Source organism: Canis aureus, chromosome 25 (genome assembly GCF_053574225.1).
Source record: "Canis aureus isolate CA01 chromosome 25, VMU_Caureus_v.1.0, whole genome shotgun sequence".
Taxonomy (NCBI): Eukaryota; Metazoa; Chordata; class Mammalia; order Carnivora; family Canidae; genus Canis; species Canis aureus.
This window is the reverse complement of record NC_135635.1, coordinates 38,317,233-38,336,509: the sequence shown is the minus strand read 5'-3', so window position 1 is coordinate 38,336,509 and position 19,277 is coordinate 38,317,233. Positions and strand designations below refer to the sequence as shown.

The 19,277-nt window shown below is 43.7% G+C and overlaps 1 protein-coding gene across 1 annotated transcript; it reads right to left on the bottom strand.

Moving 5' to 3' along the window:
• Positions 1-8,526: 8,526 nt before the first annotated feature.
• Positions 8,527-14,691, bottom strand: NANOG (Nanog homeobox). Its single transcript, XM_077871888.1, has 4 exons — positions 14,541-14,691; positions 12,236-12,501; positions 9,508-9,594; positions 8,527-9,368 (listed from the first exon to the last, which is right to left on the bottom strand). The coding sequence occupies exons 1-4, from the start codon at positions 14,689-14,691 to the stop codon at positions 8,967-8,969; spliced, it is 906 nt and encodes a 301-aa protein (XP_077728014.1). The 3' UTR covers positions 8,527-8,966.
• Between the last annotated feature and the right edge of the window lie 4,586 nt (positions 14,692-19,277).

The window sequence follows — 19,277 nt, the reverse complement described above, 5'->3', positions numbered from 1 at the left end:
CCGACGTGGGATTCGATCCCGGGTCTCCAGGATTGCGCCCTGGGCCAAAGGCAGGCGCCAAACCGCTGCGCCACCCAGGGATCCCTGATTAGGTGGATTTAATACAATTCTAGCATCTTAATTTGATCTGTGAGCTCCTCGGGTAGCTTACTTGGTAGGATACTTGGAGCTAGCGCTACCGTTGTATTCAAGTAATTCCTTAGTTTAACCTTCTAGAATTCTCAAGAACACTTTCTTTCTAGGACCACAGAGTTGTACGTCAACCACCCTGAAAGCAGGAATCTTTTAAAGAGACTGGCCACCAGCTGCTGCTTCTTTTCAATCGGGTTTCACTACAACCTCACAGAGGAACCTATTCAAATGCTTACCTTTCAGCATCCTTAGTCGAACTAACTTCCTGTGCCAGAAGCTTTTGTCTGACCCAATTGGCCTTCTTTATTTAACAAATTCCCTTTATCTCCCGCTTGCGGCAAAGCTCACTTGGCCCCAGGGGGCACGCAATATTTACTGAAGTTCCTCCCCCACTTTCCTGCCCCTGTCTGGCAGTTGTCTGACTTTACCTTTAGGTTTGCAATCCTGGCCTGTTTTTCCCCTGTAGACACCAAGTTTTCTGAATAGTAGGATTATTCAGAACAGAATTAAACACGTTCTTTACCCTGAGAACTAGGTGCTTGAAATTCAGTAAGCAAGGCTTTTAATCCTCCCACTTTAGAGCTTTGAATCCGGACTGTAAAATCCAGAAAAGCCAGGCAAATTGACCCAGCATGCTTCTTCCTTTCAAAAGGCACAAACTGAAAGAGAAATGCTAGCTGAAAATGAAGGAAAAGTGAGTTTTTAAAAATAAAATATGATATAGTAACTAAGGACACTGGAAGTAACCACCTCCTTTTGGAAGATGGAGAGAGCAAGATTTCCAAAAGAAAGGGATGTGAGAAGATGGAGCGGTGGCAGGTGAATTTATAATTAATTCCCTTTCTGCCTTATCTCTATTATAGGTAAATGTTCTTGGTGAGTCTGGTGACCAAAAGGATAAGTGGAAGGCTTTACATTGAGTTTGCACCTCTCCTAACTCCTCTTGGCAACTTTTTCAAGCTCTTATGTGGCTTACTTATGAAGATAGTGAATTTTGTTTTTATTAACTTTATTCTCAAACAGCAATCTTACACCTTCTTAGGTATTTATTACATATACATATATAAATTATGTACACATATGGAACATATGTATATATATGTTAATAGTAAAATAATTTGTAGTGGCAAATAACATGTAATATTATAAAACTATTGAGTCATCTTAATTTACTGTTGTGGAAAGATCTCTATGATATATTATTTAAAAAATAAAACAAAACAGGGGCACCTGGGTGGCTCAGTGGTTGAGCATCTGCCTTTGGCTCAGGTTATGATCCTGGGGACCTGGGATCAGTCCCGCATCAGTCTCCCCCGTCAGGGAATCTGCTTCTCCTCTGCCTAAGTCTCTGCCTCTCTCTTTGTGTCTCTCACTCATAAATAAATAAAATCTTTTTTAAAAAAAAACCCAAAACACTCATGTTTCAGGGCACCTGGCTGGCTCAGTGGGAAGAGCCTGCTACTCTTGATCTCTCGGTCATTGGGTTTGAGCCCCACATTGGGTGTAGAGATTACTAAAAAACAAAAAACGGGCAGCCCCAGTGGCTCAGCAGTTTAGCTCCACCTTCAGCCCAGGATGTGATCCTGGAGACCCGGGATCGAGTCCCACATCAGGCTCCCTGCATGGAGCCTGCTTCTCCCTCTGCCTGTGTCTCTGCCTCTTTCTCTTTCTGCGTCTCTCATGAATAAATAAATAAAATTTAAAAATATATATATTAAAAAAAAAACAAAAAATCACAAACCAAAAAACCCACTCATATTTCTGTGTTCATGCACACCATCCATTTTATCTTATTTATTTATTTTTATTCTTTTTAATTTATTTATGATAGTCACAGAGACGGAGAGAGAGAGAGAGAGGCAGAGACATAGGCAGAGGGAGAAGCAGGCTCCATGCACCGGGAGCCCGACGTGGGATTCGATCCCGGGTCTCCAGGATCGCGCCCTGGGCCAAAGGCAGGCGCCAAACCGCTGCGCCACCCAGGGATCCCTATTTCTTAATTTGTAAGCAAGCTCTGTGCCCAATGTGAGGCTCAGACTCACAACCCTGGAGATCAAGAGTCACATGCTCTCCTGACTAAGCCAGTGGGGCACACACTCTGTGACATCTATATACATTTTTTTCTGATGTATTCGTAAGTAGAAAAGGCAGGTTGCAGAAGAAAATATATGATGAAATTCCATATTTGGACAGGAAAAATGTGTTTTAATTCTGTTGTGTGTCATGTGTACACACACAAATGTCTGGAAAGATAATATTAAAGTTAACAGTGATTTTTTTTTTTTTTAAGGGAATGACGAAGTCACATTGAGCTCTTAAGGAGAGTCCCAAAACTCAATCTTTCCCTTAATTCAACTACCTCAGCTTCACCTTTATGTTCTTCATATCAGAAAGATTTTGATAGGAGAAGATTCAAGAGAGAAACCATCTCAACCTTGGCTGATACAGTTAGGAAAATAAAATTTTTTTTTAAAATGTAATTATCAGGGTGCTTTCCTGGCTTAATCAGAAGAGCATGTGACTCTTGATCTCAGGGGTTGTGAGTTCTGGCCTCATGTTGGGTGTAGAGGTGACCTAAATAAATAAATGAATAAATAAATTTAAAAATGTAATTATAAATTTTTATGATTTTTCCAAATAGATATACACCTCTAAATTCTGACATGCAAAGAAGTTGAAGATATAATGCTAAGCGGAAAAAACAAAACAAACTTTTGGAGGAGAATGTATGCTATAATCCTGTTGCAAAATCCATGAAAATTCACATAAAACCATCCTTCTTGGGACTGGGACGTCTGGATGGCTCAGCAGTTAAACTCTGCTTTTGGCTCAGGGCATGATCCTGGAGTCCAGGGATTGAGTCCCACATCGGGCTCCCTGCATGGAGCCTGCTTCTCCCTCGTCCTATGTCTCTGCCGTGCTCTCTCCTGTCTCTCATGAATAAATAAATAAAATCTTAAAAAAAAACAAAAACCATCTATCTTATATACGTCAAAATATTTATTGGAGAAATTAAATAAATTATTCTTACTAGATTCATTTTATGATTCATTTCTCTATGGCTTAATTTGTTTTCAATGGCAAGTTTTAGTTTTGAAATAAAAAAAGCCCGGGCACCTTCTTTCTGCCCATGGGCTCTGCCCCAGGGCTTTCATAAAAACACCTATTTACATGGGCGACATGCAGGGGAAGGGAGGGGGAAAAAAGAGGTCCAATCTTTTATTTATTTATGAAAGAGAAAAAGAGAGCAGAGGTTGCAGCAGGCATAGAAGAGAAGCAGGCTCCCCCCTGAGCAGAGAGCCCGATGTGGGGCTTGATCCCAGGGCCCTAGGATCATGACCAGAGCTGAAGACAGGTAACCAACTGAACCACCCAGGTACCCTTATTTATTTTTAATAGTATATTTATTTATGACAGAGAGTGAGAAAGAGTGTGCATGCAGGGGGGTGTGGTAGTGGGGAGAACAGAGGGAGGGACAGCTCTCTCTTGAGCTGAGTCAGAGCCCACCATGGGGTTTAATTTCAGGTCCCTGAGATCATGACCTGAGCAGAAGGCAGATGTTTAACCACCTGAGCCACCCAGATCCTATCCTTTGAAAAGATAAATCCAGACTGTCTCTGGTTCCCTGATGATCCTGGGTTTCACAGTCCTCTGCCTTTGAGGGTTTGACTTTACCCCAACATTTCACCTGTTGGGAAGAAGAGACAGTAGGTGAATGGCATCTCCAAAATGGCTAATCTCCAAAAGAGAAGGCTGGACACCAGAAGTCATCTTTTTCCTTTTTTCTTCTTTCCTTTCATCTTTATTTTCCCCCTTTTCCTTTCCAGTAATCAAGCATGTTTTATTTTATTTATTTATTTTTTTAAAGATTTTATTTATTCATTCATGATAGACATAGAGAGAGAGAGACAGAGGCAGAGACACAGGCAGAGGGAGAAGCAGGCTCCACGCTGGGAGCCCAATGCGGGACTCGATCCCGGGACTCCAGGATCGCGCCCTGGACCAAAGGCAGGCGCCAAACCGCTGAGCCACCCAGAGATCCCCCTCAAGCATATTTTAAATAGGCATTCTTTTTGGCACTCTGAATCTTAATCCTTGCCCATTCCCAGTGTTCTATAGCTGAACTTAATCCAAAGCAGAAACAAGCAAAAATCAAGCGTATAAAAACATTGTTCCACAACAAAGTTCAGTACTGGAGAGATAACTTTAGGGGCACCTGGGTGGCTCAGTGGTTGAGCATCTGCCTTTGGCTTGGGTCATGATCCTGGGGGCCTGGGATGGAGCCCTGTGGCTGGCTCCCTACTCTAAGGGAGCCTGCTTCTGCCTCTCCCTCTACCTGTTGCTCCTACTGCATGTGTGCACACATACTCTCTAATAAATAAAATCTTCAAAAAAGGGGGGGGGGGAAGACTACCATTTTATAATAGCTATTTTCCTTTTTTTTTCTCTAAGATTTCATTTATTTGTTCACAAGAGACACAGAGAGAGAGATAGAGGCAGAGAAAGAAGCAGGTTCCATGCAGGGAGCCCGACGCGGGACTCGATCCACGGTCTCCAGGATCACACCCTGGGCTTAAGGCGGCGCTAAACCGCTGAGCTACCAGGGCCACCCACTATTTTCCTGTTTCTAGGCTATGGGTCACCATTTAGTATTAACTCATGTGTTGGTAATTCATTATGTGCAATGAATTTTGTAAAAATGGGACATACGGGGGGGATCCTAGAGTGGCTAAGTGGTTTAAGGCCGCCTTCGGCCCAGAGGATGATCCTGGAGTCCTAGGATCAAGTCCCACATCGGGCTTCTGCATGGAGCCGCTTCTGCATGGAGCCTGCTTCTCCCTCTGCCTGTGTCTCTGCCTCTCTCTATCTCTGTGTCTCTCATGAATAAATAAAATCTAAAAAAAAAAAAGACATATTACCAACCCCCCACCCCCATTTCCTTACAGTAAGTGCTACGCCCTAGGTGGGGCCTGAACTCGTGATTCTTGAGATCATAGGTCCCGGCTCCACTGACTGAGCTAGCCAAGTGCCCCTATTAAAAAAATAAATCCTCTACCCTCTTAATTTTTCCTTCACTCAATACGTTTTAAACATAAATGAGGGGCAACCCTGGTGGCGCAGCGGTTAAGCGCCATCTGCAGCCCAGGGTGTTATCCTGGAGGCCCCGGATCGAGTCCCACGTTGGGCTCCCTGCATGAGTCTGCTTCTCCCTCCGCCTGTGTCTCTGCCTCTCTCTGTGTGTCTCTCATGAATAAATAAATAAAATATTTAAAAAAAAACAAAAAAGTTTCAAACTGGGACGCCTGGGTGACTCAGCAGTTGAGCACCAGGGCATGATCCTGGAGTCCCAGGATCGAGTACCACATTGGGCTCCCTGCATGGAGCCTGCTTCTCCCTCTGCCTATGACTCGGCCTCTGTGTCTGTGTCTCTCATAAATAAACAAACAAATAAATAAATAAATAATCTTAAAAAATAAAAAAATAAAAATAAAATAAAACATAAATGAGGGAAGCCCATGTGGCTCAGCGGTTTAGCACCGCCTTCAGCCCAGGGCATGATCCTGAAGACCCGGGATCGAGTCCCAATTCGGGCTCCCTACATGGAGCCTGCTTCTCCTTCTGCCTGTGTCTCTGCCTCTCTCTGATTCTCATGAATAAATAAATCAAATCGTAAAAAAAAATTAAATAAATAAATGAAAAAGCCAAGTGGCAGAACAGTAAGATCCTGTGTTTTTCAAATATCATACCCAGGAGACGCCTGGGTGGCTCAGTTGGTTGGGTGTCTGCCTTTGGCTGTGTTGTGGTCCCAGGGCCCTGGCATCAGACTCACACATGGGGCTCCTTACTCATAGGGGAGTCTCGCTTTCCCTCGTGGGCTCTCTCAAGTAGAATTTTTTTTTTAAGATTTATTTATTTGTTTATTCATGAGAGACACACAGAGAGAGGCAGAGACATAGGCAGAGGGAGAAGCAGGCCCCATGCAGGGAGCCCAATGTGGGACTTGATCCCAGGACTCCAGGATCACACCTGAGCCAAAGGCAGATAGATGCTCAACCGCTGAGTCACCCAGGTGCCCTCAAATAGAATCTTTAAAAAATGAATTAAAATGGGATGCCTGGGTGGCTCAGCAGTTGAGCATCTGCCTTTGGCTCAGAGCTAGATCCTGGGATAGGGGATCAAGTCCCACATCGGGCTCCCTGTGAGGAGCCCACTTCTCCCTCTGCCTGTGTCTCTCTCTTCACTCTGTCTCATGAATAAATAAATCTTAAAAAAAATATAAAATGTCATACTTAAATCTGATTGAATTATAAAACTAAAAATGAGGATTTAGTGGTGATTTCATATACTATTTTAATTGTATCGATGCTGTTTTTATTATCTATGGAATAATATAGTACTTGGCACAAAACTCAAATATCTGGCAGTTTAAAAGAATATTGTGTTGTCCTTGCATCTTGGCAGAAATGATCTCCAATTGCTTCTACAAGATTTTTTTTTTCTAGATTTATTTACGATAGACAGAGAGAGAGAGAGAGAGAGAGGCAGAGACACAGGAGGAAGGAGAAGCAGGCTCCATGCTGGGAGCCCGACGTGGGACTTGATCCCGGGACTCCAGGATTGTGCCCTGGGCCAAAGGCAGGCGCCAAACCGCTGAGCCACCCAGGCATCCCATTTTAATTCATTTTTTAAAGATTCTTTTTGAGGGCACCTGGGTGACTCAGCGGTTGAGCATCTATCTGCCTTTGCCATCTCCGATTTCTTCTGTCAAATGCCTAGATAATTTGATTGGTTAAGGTTACACAGAAGCATTGGAAAATTGGAGGAACCATGAGGGAAATGACCAGGAAACTGCCTGGTTGGTGTCTCTGCTGCTTTGGAAAGTGGATATTCTTGTGGAGGAGCGAGACAGTACTGACTGAAAGGGTGCTCAATCAGATCAATTTGGGGGTGAGCAAGGATGGAAAAGAGTAAAAGCATTAGCATTGTTCCTAGATGCCTGCCTTGCCTCTTCTAAGGTGAGAAGATAATTTACCAGGAAAAAAAAAAAACATCTATTTCAAACTAGCCTCAGACCTTAACATTTCTCTCTGATCCCGTTTATATTTGTCTCTGATGCAGCTTGTAGCATTAATATATATATATATATATTTTAATATATTTATATATACCTTAAACCACATTAAATTGTGCTTTGTAGTCCATAAATTTAAGGGTTTTTTTGTTTTGTTTTGTTTTTTAATGCTGGCTTTGCGGCTCACTGGTTGAGCATCTGCCTTTGGCTGGAGTGTGGTCCCGGAGTCCCAGGATCGAGTCCCACATCGGGCTCCCTGCAGGGAGCCTGCTTCTCCCTCTGCCTGTCTCTCTGGATAAATAAAATCTTTTTTAAAAAATAAAAAATGTCTTAAAATAAGCTTGTTTCAACTTAGTTTTTTCTGGCAGTGTAATTGGACAGAAGGGTGGACACAGAACCTTCCCTGTGAGTTACATTAGCTGACCTTCTCCCCATCCCCTCCTTTTTAAAAAGATTTTATTTACTCATCAGAGATAGAGAGGCAGAGACACACAGGCAGAGGGAGAAGCAGGCTCCATGCAGGGAGCCTGATGTGGGACTCGATCCCAGGTCTCCAGGATCCTGTCCTGAGCTGAAGGCAGACACCCAACCACTGAGCCACCCAGGCATCCCAACATTCTTTTAACTGCAAATAACCACAAATTTTATTGTTTCATTATTATACACATAAGGGAAATAAATTAGTTAAGATTAATTGGTCCGTCACTTAGCATTGCATACTTGGTTATCTTTCCTTTCTTTTTTTTTTTTTTTTTTTTTAAGATTTTACTTATTTATTCTTGAGAGACAGAAACAGAGGGAGAAGCAGGCTCCATGCAGGGAGCCCGACATGGGACTCGATCCTGGGTCTCCAGGATCATGCCCCGGGCAGTCACCCAGGGATCCCTCACTTTTACCCATTTCTTTTTCTTTTTTTTTTTTTTTTTAATTTTTATTTATTTATGGTAGTCACAGAGAGAGAGAGGCGCAGAGACACAGGCAGAGGGAGAAGCAGGCTCCATGCACCAGGAGCCCGACGTGGGATTCGATCCCGGGTCTCCAGGATCGTGCCCTGGGACAAAGGCAGGCGCCAAACCGCTGCACCACCCACGGATCCCACTTTTACCCATTTCTAATAGCAGCCTCCCCCCAATGGCTAGAGAAATTTCAGTTGTTTCCTGTCCCATTGGACTATAAAGACCCATGTTTAGTCCAATTTTTACTCACTGAATGACTGGTGAGATCAGGGTAGAGACAACAGAAGGTAAAGTGGATATTTTATTTGTACTTAAACCATCCAAACTGGTACTATTATCATGATACATTAAAAATACAAGACATCTTTCTACAACTACTAGAATGAACAAATTAACAATTCTAGTAAATCACAAAGGGCAGAGGAAACCAATGAAGCATATTGTATATAGCTTAACCCTTCACCGTTAATTGAGGTGATGAAAACAAGACTCACAATCTCAGAAAATACAATTATCCTTTATCACAGGTCTTTGTATTTTTACTTCCTTTTCTTGATAGAATCTACAGCCTAAAGATACCTGAATTAGTATTACATCTAGTTATCTATAGCCAGAAACATCTTATCATGTTGTCCATAGCAGCCAACGCTACTGAAACCTTTGACTCCAATCCTATCCCCTCAATGGATACAATAAGCATAATGGGACACTATCGAGGCAGAGCTGTAGGACCCTAAAAGACAAATCCTATCAGAAATAATAGTGCCCAAATTGAGATCGAATAATATACTTATCATTACACATCTTCAGGTTGAATGTTCAGAGTAATTTGGGAAAAAATCCATTATTTGCGGAGTACTAAAATACTTAGTGGATTGCTGTAGGACACCATGGCTTTCCCCAGCAGTTTCGAAGATGGACTCCAGATCACCCATAGAATTTTGCTGGAACTGGATCGGGGGCTGCAGCGATTCCTCTTCACAGTTGTGGAGCGGATTGTTCCAGGCCTGGTTGTTCCAGGCTTGAGGGCACCAGGTCTGACTGTTCCAGGAGTGGCTGCTCCAGGATTGGCTGTTCCAGGTCTGGCTGCTCCAATTCGGGTTATTCCAGGCCTGGCTGCTCCACAGTGGGAGGTTTCCAGAAGGGTTCAGCAGGTACCCCTGGCGACAGGGGTAGAAGCCTGCGTATTCCGTGGTGGCAGAGCTGTTCTGAAAGGGAATGGCGGGTTAACCCAAGAGCTCTAAGGAAAATCAGAATTGTGTGTGGGCCGCGTCTTAAGCTTTAGCAATGAGCAGAACGGGAAAGTCCTTGAAAAGAAAGCAGAAAAAAATAAAAGCTTCCTGTTACCTGAGTCACACTGTTGCTCTCCTTTGGCCAGTTGCTTTTCTGCCACCTCTTGCTTTTCATCCTCTGGTTCTGGAACCAGGTTTTAACCTATAAGGGAAAAGTGACAGGAAGACATGAAATACCAGTAGTGCGGATATGCTAGGGATCAAAGATTATTGTTGACATTGTTTCCCCAGACAACAGCTATCTAAAGCTCAGGAACAAGACAGAAACTTCTAGAGTCCTACCTTTCATTCACGGAAACAATGTTCTAGGGATGGAGGTCAACGCCCTTTTTCAATGAGCCTACCAGTTATTTTATTTTATTTTTTTAATTTTTATTTATTTATGATAGTCACAGAGAGAGAGAGAGAGAGAGAGAGAGAGAGGGAGAGAGAGGGGCAGAGACACAGGCAGAGGGAGAAGCAGGCTCCATGCACTGGGAGCCCGATGTGGGATTCGATCCCGGGTCTCCAGGATCGCACCCTGGGCCAAAGGCAGGCGCTAAACCGCTGCGCCACCTAGGGATCCCGAGCCTACCAGTTTAGAGAAGACACATTACATATCTATTCACTAGGAAGTTCACGTTTACTTTTCTTAAAGGATTTTATCTATTTATTCATTGGAGACACAGAGAATCAGAGACACAGGCAGGAGAAGAAAGCCCCACATGGAGAGCCTGATATGGGTCTCGATCCCAGGACCCCAGGGTCACACCCTGGGCCAGAGGCAGATGCTCAACCACTGAGCCACCCAGGCACCCCTAGAAGATTCACATTTATTTTTTTTTTTAATTTTTATTTATTTATGATAGTCACAGAGAGAGAGAGAGGCAGAGACACAGGCAGAGGGAGAAGCAGGCTCCATGCACCGGGAGCCCGACGTGGGATTCGATCCCGGGTCTCCAGGATCGCGCCCTGGGCCAAAGGCAGGTGCTAAACCGCTGCGCCACCCAGGGATCCCGAAGATTCACATTTAAATAAATGTCTAGGAGTGCCTGTGTGGCTCAATGGGTTAAGCGGCTGCCTTAGGCTTGGGTCATAATCTCAAGGTCCTGGTATCCAGCCCCATATCAGGCTCCCTGCTCAGTGGGAAGTCTGCTTCTCCTTTTCCTTGAATGTCCTGCTGTCTTTCTGTGTCAAATAAATAAAAATAAATAAATAAAATAAGAATAAAAAAATGAATGAATGAATGTCTACCCACCTCTTTATTCATACTTACTCACGCCCCTAGTTGGTTAAAGGTACTTTGTGATTAAAAAACCTCGGGGGGGGGGGGGGGGATAAAAAAAAAAAAAACCTCCTCCATAAGCACACTTTTTTTTTTTTTAAGATTTTTAATTTATTTGTTCATGAGAGACACACACAGAGGCAGAGACACAGGCAGAGGGACAAGCAGGCTTCACGCAGCAAGCTCGATGTGGGACTCGATCCTGGATCCTGGGATCACACCCTGGAGCTGAAGGCAGATGCTGAGCCACCCAGGCATCCCCATAAGCACACTTCCATTTAATACAATAATAGTGGTAATTTTAACTCAAAAATTATGAAATATACCACTAGGACAACTATTGAGAAAATATCAAGTTATGTAGGAGCACACAATAAACTTAAACTTCCAAATGATTTACAATGATAAATTAGAAAATGAAATTAAGAAGGACCAGAAGTATGTATGTACAGGTGTACACACACACACAATAACTTATGGAACGGAGGTCTTTGGGGATGCCCGGGTGGCTCAGCGATTGAGCATTTGCCTTTGGCTCAAGGTGTGATCCTGGAGTCCTAGGATCAGAGCCCCACATGGGGCCCTCCTGCGTGGAGCCTGCTTCTCCCTCTGCTTGTTTCTCTGCCTCTCCCTCAGCATCTTTCATGAATAGAGAAATAAAATCTTAAAAAAAAAAAAAAAAAAAAGGAATGGAGGACTTTGTCTAAGTATGGCACCAGTGATAGAAAAACACCATAAAAATATCTGACTGAATAATAAGAATATGAAAAATAATTAACCTTATTAGTAATCATGCATACAGATAAAAGATTCCATTTTAATTTAATAAGCAGTGTTGGTTAAGGACTCTCCCTATCCCGGAAGATGAGATTATACAACTCCTTTGATCAAGGAGAAATTGGAAATATTTTTATGATCTTGGCATGTGCAACATAGAAAAACTAGTTAAGTAAATTATGGCATATTAAAGAGAACCTTTTTTTTAAGATTTTTATTTATTTATTCATGAGAGAACAGAGAGAGTGAGAGAGAGAGAGGCAGAGACACAGGCAGAGGGAAAAGCAGGCTCCATGCAGGGAGCCCGACGTGGGACCCGATCCCAGGACCCCAGGATCACGCCCTGGGCTGAAGGCAGGCACTTTAACTGCTGAGCCACCCAGGTGTCCCAAGATTACTTTTTAAAAAAGATTTTGTTTATTTGACAGAGAAAGCACAAGCAGGGGCAGCAGCAGGCAGAGGGAGAAGCAGGCTTCCTGATAAGCAGGGAGCAATATGTGGGGCTCAGTCCCAGGACCTGGGCACCACGACCCTAGCCAAAGGCATAGACTTAACCGACTGACCCACCCAGGTGCCCTAAAGAGAACATTAAAGATGATCGTGAAATGTTAGAAAGATCTCACTTTCATATTAAAATTATTTGTAGGGTAGGCCCAATAACAGGCTACATGGATGTTAGTAACACTCAGCTGCAAATTAGCGTTTTTATTTCTCACTGCAAGGACAACAAAACCAACACTACCTGCTTATAGCTGAGGTTCAGAATGTTGGAAAGTTCTTGCATCTGCTGGAGACTGAGGTATTTCTGTCTCTGAAATCGATCATTGAGAACATACAGCTGGGTCTGAGAGAACACCGTCCTCATCTTCTGTTTCTTGCCCTGGGTCGCATCTTCCTTCCTCGCTGTTCTCTCCTCTCCAGAGGTGGGTGGGAGTTTTACCCGCGGACTGGTGGAAGAATCCGGGCTGTCCTGAGTAAGCAGATCCATGGAGGAAGGAAGAGGAGAGACTGTTGGGAATAAAAAAGACACTTTTCTCTAAATCTTTTCAAATACTAAATTATCTTTGCAAATTTATGGTTTTCAAAGCATTTTTAAAGTCCTCACAACCTCAGAATTAGGGAGTAAGTAAAAATTTAACTCTTACATGACCCTGAACACTTTTTCTAGTCTTTGTGTGATGCCACTACAGTAAGTATACTAGTTGGCACCTTAAAAAAAAAAAAGTATACACACACACACACACATAACATACACACCCAACATGGAGCTCAAACTCACATCAAGACATCAAGATGAAGAGTCATTTAAAAAAAAAAAAAAATCAAGAGTCACATGGTCCACCAACTGAGCCAGCTAGGCACCCCTTGAACCTCTTTTGACAAAAGCTTTTACTGCAAATTGATGCTCAAGAGCCTAGGCTGTGGCTACTCAGGTGGGAATGATCGCGGGACTCCCTTCGGTAAACGTAACCATCACCCACAGCAGATTCTGGGGACCCTTTAAAATCCAGTTTATTACTTCCCAGTTCTAAACCCCAGGACTAGCAGGAACTGGGAATTCTGCTAGGCTTCTGTTTCAATACAGACTCTGCCCTTTACTAGCTCTGTCACCGCATTTCCAGAATTATTTGTCTCCCTCCCAGAGTTCCTTAAATTGAGTAAAGCAAAGTGGCTGAGAAAGTTGGCTAGCACAGGACCTGGCATATATGGACTTTCTAAGTAATAATTAACTTCCTATATTGCCTACATTTGGTAGCCACTTAGTCTTAATTACAATGCGGTATTTATTCCCCGTGCTCAAATTCAGCTCTCCCCTAGTCATGGAATAAAGTGACAGCCTTTATGGGGCAAGAATTCACAATTTTATGCATTTTGTAAATAGATCGAGAAGGAAAGAAAGTGGTGGTGGACCAAGGACTACAGCGGGGCATCGCCTAAAAATTAGTTCCACAAACTAGCACTTGGCTCGCTAAGGAGATTGTGCCCATTGCTTATTCCTACTTGCTCACACCCAAGGGATGTCTCACGATCCAGCACTGTATTTTCCACATTAGAAATTATGAAAGGACATCAACATGAAGCTTAGGAAAACAGGGTAACGTGTAAATAACTTTTAAGTCACTTTTTATCAGAAGCTTTTAAGAGATGATCTTTTTACCTCAAAGCTTTTAAAAAATGGTAAAAGCTAGTTTTACATTTTCATTTTTAACAACTACTGCGGGATTGATTTACCAAAAAAGTGGTACTACCTTACTTACCTTTACAGTGTCCTCAGCACATCCCCTCCCACATGTGGTTACCATTCAGAAGCCGAACTGGGTTTCAGATCTGGGCTCTAGCCACTTTGACGGTCAGAAGATTAAACCTTCTGGAATTATCTACCATTAAATGGGATGGACATTTCTTCGGGATGTTGGAGACTGGGCATAGCAGCCTCCCAGAAACTCAGAACCGCCCCCTAGTTAACACCCACAGAGCCAAACCAACTACTAGTGTCGTACAAAGGCAAGATATTTCAACAAGGTGACATCCAAGACTAGCCACGCTACTTCTGGCACTCCTGGAAAGACAGACGAGTCAAAAGGGGATGCTCCTCGCACCCCCACCTGCAGCGGTGATGTTAGGATTTCTGGCTTAGCAGTAGCATTAGTATTTAATAGTATTAGTACTAATACTAATTAGTAGTAATTAGTATTAGTATTTACGGTGACTGTGGGCTCAGCACTCCGTGACCACTCGGGCATCAGCTCATTTATCACAACCCATGGGCTTCCCACAGCGCCTGTGCACGCGAGGCCTCAAATACCCCGTCTACTACCGAAAGGCCAGCGCCCCGTGGCCCTCGTCTCTTGCCTGACATCTGACACAGGTGAAAGGCACAGGCCACCAAATTACAACGGAGACAGGTGTCAGAGGTCTAATCGAGGACACCTGCTTAGATTAATGCGCTACAACTGCTCAGGAGGGAAACGAATGGCCCTGCCCCTCCCTCTCCTATCACTCTCCCCGCAGGAGATCAGCTCTTCGAGGGCTGACTTCCCCCTTACCGGTCTCCGCGTGGGGCGTCTCAGCAGAGGACATTGGCAAGGATGCAGGATTTCCTCGGGGCCCGTAAACCTCAGGCATTGGAGAAGGGTCCCTAGAGTTGGGTGCTTGGGGGCCAGGCGGGCATTGGGGAGGAGCTGGATCCGCACTCATGTCGCTGGGTCGGGGGGGGGGGGGACAAAAACAAAGAGCGAGATTGTAAGAAAGGCCCGGGCTTACGGCTCTAGGTGCAAGAGCGGAGCAAGTACGAAGGCCTCCACATGTAAAGAGTAGGGGAAAGACAAGATGCGGCGGGCACCACGCACAGCGAGAGGCCAGCCCCTGGGCAGAAGGGGACTAGTTTGGAGGCCCTGGATTTATAAGGCGGGCTCCGCACCCTCAGCCCCGCCCCTGCTGGCAGCCCCACGCCCACACACACCCCTGCGAATTCGGGTTAATCCTGTCTGCCAGTCTCACCGAGGCCATTGTAATGGAAAAGGTCGCTGCCGGGTAGTCCAGACGGGGTGGGGATCGGGAAAACCCTGGCCCCAGAACCTCGAGAGAAGGCGAACCCCACAATTAAATATTTCTGGGTTCACCACGTTTCCATCCTTTAAAATCAAAGATACCCCTGAAGCTACCTCAGGGGATGGAAACTGACCCCAGGACAATTCATCTCTCCACTTCAGACCCCCTAGGGTCTCAAACCCGAGCTCGTGCTGACAGAAACTTCAACCAGGGAGCTGTTTTCCTCTTCGAGTCCCCCTACGGTCACGGTAAAAAGCATATTGTATGTTGCTAAGGTGTCAGTTGGTGTTAAAAACAGTACTTATTTTCAAGGCCCTCTTAATGTGTTTTAGCTTTCAGAGAGACAGGCAAGTCTTTCCCCCAGGACTGTTGTTTCTCTTTTTTTAAAAAAACAAAAGCCAGAGGAAAGGAGCCGGGGCCTGCTGATCAGCTGACTTTGGTGCCCTGAGGGTAATTACGCACAGGCCATCCGTATGGAAAATTTTACAGTAGTTTTTCTATACACATTGCTGGATAGACTCTTGGCTCAGTTTCCTCATCTGTCCCTCTTCTGTATTGTGTAAAAAGTGAAGAAAATACAAGCTAAATCCTCATAATAGTTGACACATCAGTGATCTATAATATTTGGAACATCAGATCTACACATTTCTGTTAGTAGAAATTCTATCTTTATCCTATGCTCGTGATCTCCAAGTTCTAAATTACCTTTTTGTCATGATTATTATTTTAATATAGTGAACAACATGATAGATTGGGAGCACCCCCTTCTTATTTTATCCGGGACATTCCTAGATGTAAAATAATGAAATTAATTGACCTGTAAACCAACTCAATTGAAAAGAGGGAGGTCAAGAAGAACATCCCCTTAGCAAATGATATTCCTGTAAATGGTCTTGCCAAAGCGTTTGTGACAGGTTCCTTTTAGAGTATGTGTTGGGCCTCTTATCTCTTCTTCCTGAGCAAGCCTCTTCTGGCTTTTCTTCCTCCTCTGGTCCTTTTTTAAATTTTCTTTCTCTGGCCTGGCAATTCTGTCAGTGTCGGGCAATCCCATTCCATCCCCACTCTCATTTTTTTTGTAGTTGTTTTTTGGTTTTGGTTTTTGTTTCCGGTGTGCTTTCCAAAGGACCAGTTTTTACACTTAGGTTTCATCCCCAAGACAAAGATAACTGTGTAGCTTCAATCTTCCTCCCCACTCTCAAATTCAATAATCGAGAAACCTAAGATTTCTTCCTCTTTTCCAATCTCCCCCTCCTAAAAGTATACCCTTAGCCAATTCCAATTATATATTTTTCAGAGATGCAAGTCTGACTAATCCTCCTGTGTACTCCACCACTTGGGTATCCACCTAGAGCTGCTGCTTTGGTTGCACGAAAAGAGATTTTTTTGTTCTTAAGGATGCCAATTCATGAGCATAGGAGTATTGCCTCCACCAAAGCACGGAGATCAATTCTATGTAATCTTTTGTCTTCTCAGACCATCATTCTGGAAGGGAAAAGAAGAGGAACAGGAGTGTCAAGGAAAAGGTGGGTGGAAATACAATGTGCTCAGGCAGACAGTCTCTGTCTCGTTACAGAGGAGGATTTCTTTCTTTCTTTCTTTTTCTTTTCTTTTTTTTTTTTTTAGATTTTATTTATTAATTCATGAGAGACACACATAGAGAAGCGGAGAGACACAGGCAGAGGGAGAAGCAGGCTCCATGTAGCGAGCCCGATGTGGGACTCGATCAGGGGACCCCAGGATCACAAAGGCAGACGCTCAACCACTGAGCCAGCCAGGCATCCCCCAAATAGGATTTCATTAAAAGGGGGAACATGGGATGTCTGGGTGACACAGCTGTTGGGCGTCTGCCTTCGGCTCAGGTCATGATCCTGGTCTGGGATCAAGGCCCGCATCGGGCTCCGTGTGAGAAGCCTGCTTCTCCCTCTGTGTCTCTGCCTCTCCCTCTGTGTCTCTCATAAATAAATTAATTAAATAAAATAAATAAAAGGGGGAACCTGAGTGATGGATGTGAACTGATTGTGCTAATCCTTCTGCAACATCTATGTGTATCAAACCATTATGTTGTGCACCTTACACTAATACAATGTCATATGTCAATTACATCTAAATAAAATTGGAGGAAATTTTTTAAAAAGCAGAAAACTTGACTTCCTGGCTTTCAATTAGCACAGTTGGTAAATGAGTGCAGTCAAGGCCACCAAACACCTTAGTTTGCCCGCAGCTCTCTAAACGGCAGGTACCAGAAGCTTTGTTCTTTGTTGATGGGGGTCTTTGCCTGAAAGCCTGGGCTGAATTCACCCCCATCCCCCACCCGTGTCTCATTGTATTTAGGGTCAGAGCCTCTGCAGTGAAAGACCAAAGGGAAGGGGGCTGGTAGCTAGAAGGCAAAGTCACTACATTCTTTGCCCAGGAAAGCAATTTGAATAAGGTTGAGAATGCTTGGGAAGGTGTCAGAGACCTTGAATTTGTGGGGTGGGCTGTGTGTTGGAGGAGGGGTGTGTTATAATGTGCTTAGAGTCCAGGGCTGCAAATGCAAAAGTGATTTTAGATTTTGTCTTCCTAGGAGTGTAATCCAGAAGGGGGAAGAAAAACAAGAGCTAAATATTAAAAATGAAAAATATTTTTCACTTAAAGGTAAGAAATGCACCGTAGGCAATGTGATGTTTTAAGAGCACAGATGTCCCAACTTTGCATCAGAGTTTGGTGACCTGTCAGGATAAGGAGGTAGTGACAATCATTATAAGTATTTTTAAAAAAGATTTTATTTATTTATTCATGAGAGACACACAGGGAGAGGCATAGACACAGGCCAAGGAAGAAGCAGGCTCCCTGCAGGGAGCCCGATGTGGGACTCGATCCCTGAACTTTGGGATCATGACCTGAGCTGAAGGCAGATGCTCAACACTGAGCCACCCAGGTGTCCCTGTTTCTACTCAATTCTTGTGTACATTTCTGTTCCTGTTTCTCTCTTCTTTACATTGTTTCACTCTACCTAATAAACCCAGTGTATAATTGTTTCTTGTCCCCATATGTACAAACATATGTGTGTATATAGATATATTTAGTGATTTTTAACATTTTATTGGCCAGAAGTATTTATTTATTGCTTATTCAACTAATAGTTCATGAGTGCTTGTCATGTGCTGGAGAGAAAAATAATTAAACATCATCTCCACTTTTGAGGAGCTAACGGTTCAGTAGAGTAGATAAAAATACACCAAAAAGACAGTTATAATGTCGTGTGATGAGAAAAAGTAAAAAACCAAAAAGGAGATATGCATTAGATGCTAATGAACAAATAAGGGAAGGTGTGGCTAGGGAGGGGAATCAGGAAAGACTTCTTGGAGGATGTTCTTTCCATTGAGGCAGAGATTGCAAAAAGGTTGAGAGCATAGGGAAGCGAATTCCAGAAAATGAACACTTTTGGCAAAAGGCAGTATCAGTGTCTTAGAGAAAATGACGGGTTATTGGAAAGTACAGTTGAGAGACCTCAGAGGTAATGAAGTGACCACAACTAGTGGTCAAAACAAAAACAAAAACAAACTAGGGATGCCTGGGTGGCTCAGTGATTGAGCATCTATCTGCCTTCCGCTCAGGGAGTAGTCCCAGGAGGAGTCCCGCATTGGGCTCCCCGTGAGGAGCCTGCCTCTCCCTCTGCCTGTGTCTCTGCCTCTCTCTGTGTGTCTCATGAATAAATAAAGAAAATCTTAAAAAAAAAAAAAAAAAGAGGGACGTCTGGGTGGCTCAGCAGTTGAGCATTTGCCTTTGGCACAGGGCATGATCCTGGGATCTGGGATCAAGTCCCACATCGGGCTCCTTGTGGGAAGCCTGCCTCTCCCTCTGCCGGTGTCTCTGCCTCTCTGTCTGTATCTCTCATGAATAAATAAATAACATCTTTTTTTAAATAAATAACATCTTAGGGCAGCCCCGGTGGTGCAGCGGTTTGGCGCCGCTTGCAGCCTGGAGTGTGATCCTGGAGACCCGGGATTGAGTCCCACATCCAGCTCCCTGCATGGAGCCTGCTTCTCCCTCTGTCTGTGTCTCTGCCTCTCTCTCTGTGTCTATGAATAAATAAATAAAATCTTAAAAAAAAATAATAATAAATAACATCTTAAAAAAGAAAAAAAAGAAAGCAAAACAACCTTGTTAAGTTTTTTTTTAAGAGGTATTTTTTTTAAATTTTTATTTATTTATGATAGTCACAGAGAGAGAGAGAGAGAGAGGCAGAGACA